Here is an 8,514-nt window from a genome sequence, read left to right as displayed (position 1 = left end):
GCCCACCCAGCTGCCCAATGAAATCGATGCGGCTTGCCCTCTTGAAAGACCTGAATGGGATTTTACTACTGAAGCAGGTAGGACCCATCTGCGTCTCTATCGCCAGTTGCTGGTCGCGGGTCTCCGGGGGGCAGGACGCCGACCTACCAATTTGGCCCAGGTAAAGCAGGTAATACAGGGGGCGGAGGAATCGCCCGCCACTTTTCTAGAGAGACTAAAAGGAGCATATAGAATGTATACTCCCTATGATCCAGAAGATCCAGGGCAGGCCACCAGCGTTTCTATGTCCTTTATTTGGCAGTCAGCCCCGGACATAAGAAACAAGCTCCAAAGGCTAGAAAATTTACAAGGATATACGCTCCAAGACTTGTTAAAGGAAGCAGAACGTATTTTTAATAAGAGAGAGACACAGACAGAAAGAGAAGAACGTTGGAGAAAGGAAGCCCAGGAGAGAGAGGAAAGACTGAGAAAAGAAGCAGAGGAGAAAGAGGCTGCAAGAGACCGTAAGCGGAATAGAGAGATGAGCAGGCTATTGGCCACAGTAGTGACAGGTCAGAGACAGAATAGGCAGAGGGATGGCAGAAGGGGGCCCCACCTGGACAGGGATCAATGCGCTTACTGCAAAGAAAAAGGACATTGGGCAAAAGAATGCCCTAAGAACCCCCGGGCCAAGCCTCCACGGCCAAGAACCTCTGACCTTCTAAACCTAGAAGATTAGAGAAGTCAGGGCCAGGAGCCCCCCCCTGAGCCCAGGATAACACTGCAAGTCGGGGGGCATCCGGTCACCTTCCTAGTAGATACAGGGGCACAACATTCTGTTCTGAATCGGTCACCCGGACCCCTGAGTCACCGGACTGCATGGGTACAGGGAGCTACAGGCGGAAAGCAGTACCATTGGACTACAAATCGGCAGCTCCAGCTCGCGACTGGTAAGGTTATGCATTCTTTCCTCCATGTGCCAGATTGCCCCTACCCCTTACTAGGACGGGACCTATTGACCAAATTAAGAGCTCAAATACACTTTGAGAGGTCAGAAGTCAAAGTCACAGGGCCAGAGGGAATTCCCCTTACCATCTTGACAATGTCCATAGAAGATGAATACAGACTCCATGAAAAGAGGACTAATTCGAACAATCAGGAAACCCTTGATCACTGGCTTGCGGAATTTCCCCAAGCCTGGGCTGAAACAGGAGGAATGGGCCTTGCCATCAACCAGGCCCCAATTATAGTAACCTTAAAAGCTGCCATCCTTCCTGCATCCGTCAGACAGTATCCAATGCCTAAAGAAGCCCGCGAAGGAATTCGGCCACATATTAAAAGGTTACTTGAACAAGGGATTCTGGTGCCCTGTAAATCTCCTTGGAATACACCTTTGTTGCCCGTCAGGAAGCCAGGAACCAATGACTATAGGCCAGTACAGGATCTGAGGGAGGTCAATAAAAGGATAGAGGACATACACCCTACTGTCCCCAACCCTTATAATTTGCTGAGCGGATTGCCACCCAACTATACCTGGTATACAGTCTTAGATCTTAAAGATGCCTTCTTCTGCCTCCGCCTGCATCCCACCAGCCAACCTATATTTGCCTTTGAATGGCAGGATGCCGACCTTGGAATCTCTGGGCAGCTAACTTGGACTAGGTTACCTCAAGGGTTTAAGAACAGCCCCACCCTTTTTGATGAAGCTTTACATCAGGATCTGGCAGGATTCCGGGTCCGGTACCCCGCGTTAATCCTCTTACAGTATGTAGATGACATCCTCCTGGCAGCCAAAACCAAGGAAGAATGCAAGGAAGGCACTCGAGCCCTCCTCCAGACTCTTGGGAGCCTAGGATACCGGGCATCCGCCAAGAAGGCCCAGATATGTCAGAAACAGGTGACCTATTTAGGATACAAGATAAAGGATGGACGGCGATGGCTAACGGAAGCCCGTATGCGTGCCATTTTAGACATTCCCACCCCACAAAATCCCCGCCAACTGAGAGAGTTCTTGGGAACGGCAGGCTTCTGCCGCCTATGGATCCCCGGGTTTGCCGAAATGGCGGCTCCCCTCTACCCCCTCACTCGGCCAGGGGTTGCTTTTAAATGGGAAGAGCCCCAAAAGAAAGCCTTCACCAACATCAAAAAGGCTCTCCTTGAATCACCAGCCCTGGGTCTACCGGACTTAGCTAAGCCATTTGAACTCTTTATAGATGAGAAAGGAGGCTATGCCAAGGGAGTCCTCACCCAAAAACTGGGGCCTTGGAGAAGGCCCACTGCATACCTCTCCAAGAAATTGGATCCTGTAGCATCGGGATGGCCACCCTGTCTCCGAATGATTGCCGCCATAGCCCTGCTAGTAAAAGATTCTTACAAGCTAACCTTGGGGCAGCCTTTGACCATACATGCCCCTCATGCGGTTGAGGCAGTCATCAGACAGCCTCCAGACAGATGGCTCACTAATGCCCGAATGACTCATTACCAGACTATGCTGTTGGACAAAGACCGGGTCCACTTTGGGCCTCTGGTGACTCTGAATCCAGCCACCTTGCTCCCTCTCCCAGGGGAGCCAGAGGCTCATAATTGCTTACAGGTACTGGCTGAGGCCCATGGGGCGAGACCCGACCTGACTGACCAGCCTCTACCCAGCCCGGACCACATCTGGTTCACGGATGGAAGCAGCTTTTTGCATCAAGGAAAACGAAGGGCGGGCGCAGCAGTCACCACAGAGAATCAGGTTGTCTGGGCTCAGGCACTCCCTCCCGGAACCTCTGCGCAGAGGGCAGAGCTCATTGCCCTCACGCAGGCTCTAAAATTGGCAGAAGGTAAGAGGCTCACCGTGTACACAGACAGTCGTTATGCCTTTGCCACTGCCCATATACATGGAGAAATTTACAGACGGAGGGGGCTGCTTACCTCCGAAGGGAAAGACATTAAGAATAAGGAGGAAATCCTCGCTCTCCTAAGAGCTCTTCATCTGCCCTCCGCCTTAAGTATCATACATTGCCCCGGACATCAAAAAGGGGATTCTCTTGAAGCCAGGGGCAATCGGAGGGCAGACTTGGCTGCCCGAGAGGCGGCCCTGACCACAGACACCACTAGCCTCCTGGCTCTGGAGCCCACCAACGACCGTCCCTCCCCCTCATGGGACTATGAACAAAGAGACATCCAAACCCTAGAGAAATTGGGAGCCACAAAGGAACCAAACGGGGATTGGACTTATGAAGGAAAGACTGTCATCCCCTACCGGGTAACCAAGTACCTAGTGACATTTTTACATAAGATGACACATCTGAGCTCCAAGAAGATGCGGGAGCTCCTCGAACGAGAAGAGGAATTCAATTTCCTTTTGGGGAAGAATGACATTTTAAAACAGGTAACTGAACAATGTGATGCGTGCGCCCGAGTCAACGCATCCAGACTGAAGCTTCCTCCTGGGAACCGGGTCAGAGGCTACCGGCCCGGAACACATTGGGAGATAGATTTCACTGAGATTAAACCAGGTAAATATGGATACAAGTATCTATTAGTTTTTGTAGACACCTTTTCAGGATGGGTTGAAGCCTTTCCTACTAAACATGAAACAGCCAAGATCGTTACTAAGAAATTGCTTGAAGAAATCTTTCCACGTTATGGGATGCCTCAGGTACTGGGAACAGATAATGGGCCCGCCTTCACCTCCCAGATAAGTCAGTCAGTGGCCACCTTGTTGGGGATTGATTGGAAATTACATTGTGCTTATAGACCCCAAAGTTCAGGACAGGTAGAAAGGATGAATAGAACAATCAAGGAGACTTTAACAAAATTGTCGCTTGCAACTGGCACTAGAGACTGGGTCCTCCTACTCCCCCTAGCCCTCTATCGTGCTCGCAACACCCCTGGGCCACATGGGCTCACACCTTTTGAAATCCTGCATGGAGTACCTACTCCTATCATTAACTTTCTTGATCAAGATGTCTCAGATTTTGCTAACTCCCCTTCTCTCCAAGCTCATTTACAGGCACTACAATTAGTACAACGGGAGATTTGGAAACCCCTTGCTCAAGCTTATAAAGACCAGAGGGACCATCCCACCATCCCCCATTCCTACCAGATCGGGGACACCGTTTGGGTCCGGCGTCACCAGGCCAAGAACCTTGAACCCCACTGGAAGGGACCCTACATCGTTTTGCTTACCACTCCCACCGCACTCAAAGTAGACGGCATTGCCGCTTGGATACATGCTTCACATGTAAAGCCAGCCCGACCCACCGATTCAGCCACTACATCAGAATGGACCGCACACCGCACTCAAAATCCTTTAAAGATAAGACTCTCTCGTACACCCTCCTGTTGATTGGTTGTCTGTTTACCCCCCATGTAGCAACTAACCCCCACAGGGTTTATAATATCACCTGGAAAATAGCCAATCTAGGGACCGGGGAAATAGCCAACCTCAGCACTTATATAGGGACTCTACATGATGGGTTCCCTCCTCTCTATGTCGACCTATGTGACTTAGTAGGGTCTGATTGGGATCCCTCTGACCAGGAACCATTCCCAGGGTACGGATGCCACCACCCTGGGGGAAGGATAGGGACAAGAAGCAAGGATTTTTATGTTTGTCCTGGCCATAGACCAACTCATGACTGCGGGGGGCCACAGGAAGGGTACTGTGCAAGCTGGGGATGTGAAACCACAGGGGAGGCTTACTGGAAACCCTCTTCCTCTTGGGATTTCATCACTCTCAAACGGAGGGAGATCCCAGGGTACGCAGGGAAAGGACCATGGAGATGTGGGCAAAGAGCCTGCGGACCCTGTTATGATAGTGCCGGAGGGGGAGGTTTTCAAGGCGCCACCCCCGGAGGAAAATGCAACCCTCTCATCCTAAGGTTCACAGATGCTGGAAAAAGGACTACTTGGGATAGTCCTAAAGTCTGGGGACTCCGGCTGCACCGAGCAGGGAAAGATCCGGTGACCTTATTCTCCCTGTACAGACAAATCACTCCCCTAAGCCAACAATCAGTCGGGCCAAACACAGTAATAGCGGACCAGAGGGCCCCAACCCAATTCCAAGTCCCTGAACCCCCTACCGTTCCTAAAGCTATCACTCCTACCCCAGATGCTGTCATCTTCTCCCCCACCCCGGACGCCCTAAACATCGAGTTAACCAGAGACCCTCCAGGTACCGGAGATAGATTATTACAATTAATCCAAGGAGTTTACCAAGCCTTAAATTTTTCAGACCCCAACAAGACTCAGGAATGCTGGTTATGCCTAGTTTCCCGGCCCCCATATTATGAAGGCGTGGCAATACTGGGCAACTACTCCAACCAGACCTCAGCACCTACCAGTTGTGGAGCTGCTATGCAGCACAAGCTCACAATATCTGAGGTCTCAGGAAAGGGGCTATGCATAGGCAGGATCCCTCCCTCACATCAAGAATTATGTAACCAAGTAGAGCCATTATCTCAGGACAGCCGATACCTTGTTGCCCCTTATGGAACTTATTGGGCTTGCAGTACTGGGTTGACTCCCTGTGTCTCTACCACTGTTCTCAACACCACCATTGATTTTTGTATATTGATAGAACTTTGGCCCAAAGTCACATACCACCAACCTGAATATGTTTACAGCGTACTAGGGAAATCAACCCGATATAAGAGGGAGCCAATATCCCTTACCGTGGCCCTATTATTAGGAGGAATAACAGTGGGGGGCATAGCAGCCGGCATAGGGACCGGAACCGTTGCCCTACAGGGAATTAATCATTTTAAGCTTCTACAACAAGCCATGCACACGGACATCCAGGTACTGGAAGAGTCAGTCAGTGCACTCGAAAAATCCTTAACATCACTCTCTGAGGTGGTCCTGCAGAACAGACGAGGATTAGATTTATTATTTTTACAGGAAGGGGGGCTATGTGCTGCCCTCAAGGAAGAATGCTGCTTTTATGCAGATCATACAGGAATAGTAAGGGATAGCATGGCCAAACTTAGGGAAAGGCTAAAACAGAGGCAACAGCTATTTGAGTCTCAACAAGGATGGTTCGAAGGATGGTTCACTAAGTCCCCCTGGATCACTACTCTGGTATCTACTCTCATGGGACCTCTGATTATTCTATTATTAATCCTTATACTTGGTCCCTGCATTCTGAACAAGATAACTCAATTCATTAGAGAACGATTATCTGCCATACAAACCTTAGTTTTAACTCAACAATACCACCAGCTAAAGCAGATAGATCCAGAATATCCAGAGACCTCTGAATGAAAGATTCCATTCAGTAACAAGAGAAATGGGGGATGAAAGACCCCCACCCCCGGGCTGTAGCCTTTCTACTCTGGTCGGCAGCTGGCGGGGCGCGCGAATACATCTTTCCCTCCTTAGCACTTCCCTCCTTAGCACCTTTTGATCTCTGCAGCTGCTGGCTCTCACTCCCCGCCCCACGCAAGGCCAACCCCCGCCGGATCGCTCGGTCCCAAGGCCAGCCATCTGGACCGGCAGGAGATAAGGCCATTTCGCCTGGCTATTAAACCTTGAGAAAATGCTGATTTGATGCTTTTCGCTTCTGTACTATGCCTGTTTTCCCTTATAAAAGGACCCTCCTTCCGGGGCTCGGGGCTTGGCAAAACAGAAGCTAAGCCCCGGATATCCGTGTTATTAATAAATCCTCTTGTTCTTACATCCAAAGTTCGTGGTTTCGCTGATTCCTGGGTGTGGGTCTTCTTCCACGAAAGAACCTCTCCGGGGGTCTTTCAGGATAACAAAGTTTTATCATGAAAAAGCAATCCACACCTACAGAGAGGCTAGGAAGCAAGGAGGACCATCAGAAACACACACATGGTGCCATGGTGAAGGGGAAAGGGACAAGAGTTCCTGAACAAAATGGAAGCATGGGGAGGAGGGAGGTAGGAGAAAGAGGAGAGAAGAGGGGTGTGGATGAGAACATGAGGAATCAGCAAGATCAACAGAGTATTAATTGGAGAGCAAGAAATGAGACACATCAATAGAAGTAGCCATTATAGGTTTAAAGAGAAATCTGGCACCAGCGAATTGTACAGAGATCCATGAGGATGACCCCAGCTAGGATTGTAAGCAATAGTGTAGAGGCTACCCTTATAATGAGAATTATGACTACCTTAAATGCCATCCTAGAGCCTTCATCCAACAGCTGGTGGAAGTAGAAGCAGACACCCACAGCTAAACACTGAACTGAACTGGAATCCAGTTGCAGAGAGGGAGGAGTGATGAGCAAATGTGTCAAGACGAGGCAGAAGAAACCCACAGAAGCAGGTGACCTCAACAAAGGTGAGCTCATGGACCCCAGACTGATTTTGGGGAACCAACATAGGACTAAACCAGTGTGGGGGACCGAATAATTCTGTTATGGAATATTTTGGGGCCCAGTCTCTAGCTCCTGTAAACAGGGGCACCTGAAAGCTCTGGTTCACCATTGTATTGTTAACTGCCAGTAGGGATGCTATTGTTAACCATGGCCTCAGGGTAATATGCCTCCTAATTTGCATCTCTATAGCTTAAGCCTTGAGTAGGCCCAGCCTGGTGAGGACTGGCCAAGAGTTGTTTAGGTAATAGAATCACTTGATGTTAGCTAAATATATATTATGCTTCCTGATGTTGTCCCTGCCCTTGGAGGACTATATAAATGGACTTCTCAATAAACCTTGGCTGCTAGGCATCAGCTGGGAGCCCTCCTGAGATGATACGGTGTTTCCTGCCTCATCATTAGCTTCGTTGGGTAATTAAACTTCCCTAGTCCATACAACTCCACTCAGAATCGGACCCTGGACTGTATGGCTGGCTCCGTTCACAGTCCTGAAGACATCGGTCTGGAACAAACCATCCCTGCTAAATGTGGATGTCAGCTAGGAGGACTGTGAAGTCTATGGGGCCTCTGGCAGTGGAAGCAGGATGTATCCCTAATGCAAGAATAGACTCCTTAGCCTAGATACACAGAGGATGGCCTAGGCCATGCCCCAAATGATTTGACAGACTTTAATGATCCCTCATGGAAGGTCTCACCCTCCCTGGGGAGCATATGGGGCATCAGTGGGAGGCATGGGCGGATGGGAAGTAGAGGGAACTGGAAATCATATGTAAAGTAAGATTTTTTTTCTAATTTAAATAAAATTTATTTTAAAAAAGAAAAAAATGTTATTACAAATTAAGTTACTTACTCACTTTTAATAGCATGTGATATACTCATTCATGTGCTACAGATAATCCCTTTTTACTCATACAATTTCTTTCTTTACAACCTTTGTTTTAGCAAATGTTAGTGATAGTGAGTGGTGTGGTTTTCAAAGGCAGAATGGGATGTGTTGATTATAAAAATGTAGACAAAGTTAGAACAACAACAACAAAATCCTCTAACCTTTTCCAGCCTGGCTGTGATACCTATTATTCTATATTGAGGGGTTCTCTATTGGTCAAATGACTAAAACTTTGCTTTTGTTAAAAGTGATTATGAATTAATTATTTACTTTACTTACCAGTCCTTTTCAGCTAATGCTGTACTGCTAAGTAAATATTTCA

The 8,514-nt window shown here is 48.7% G+C and overlaps 1 protein-coding gene across 1 annotated transcript; it reads left to right on the top strand.

Annotated features, from left to right (window-relative positions):
* The first annotated feature begins 4,529 nt into the window (after positions 1 to 4,529).
* On the top strand, positions 4,530 to 6,231 carry LOC113837694 (MLV-related proviral Env polyprotein-like). Its single transcript, XM_027432943.1, has 2 exons — positions 4,530 to 4,578; positions 4,661 to 6,231. The coding sequence occupies exons 1-2, from the start codon at positions 4,530 to 4,532 to the stop codon at positions 6,229 to 6,231; spliced, it is 1,620 nt and encodes a 539-aa protein (XP_027288744.1).
* Positions 6,232 to 8,514: the final 2,283 nt, after the last annotated feature.

The sequence above is a fragment of the Cricetulus griseus genome, chromosome X (assembly GCF_003668045.3).
Source record: "Cricetulus griseus strain 17A/GY chromosome X, alternate assembly CriGri-PICRH-1.0, whole genome shotgun sequence".
In the NCBI taxonomy this organism is placed as follows: Eukaryota; Metazoa; Chordata; class Mammalia; order Rodentia; family Cricetidae; genus Cricetulus; species Cricetulus griseus.
Note: the sequence above shows the minus strand (reverse complement) of the source record. Positions and strands in the feature narration are given on the sequence as shown.

What these genes read in the sequence shown, in the direction of transcription:
- LOC113837694 (XM_027432943.1), top strand. Translation starts at nt 4,530, where the DNA reads ATGCCACCACCCTGGGGGAAGGATAGGGACAAGAAGCAAGGATTTTTA. An exon ending in CAAGAAGCAAGGATTTTTAT is followed by an intron (nt 4,579 to 4,660) that starts GTTTGTCCTGGC and finishes GTGAAACCACAG; the next exon opens with GGGAGGCTTACTGGAAACCC.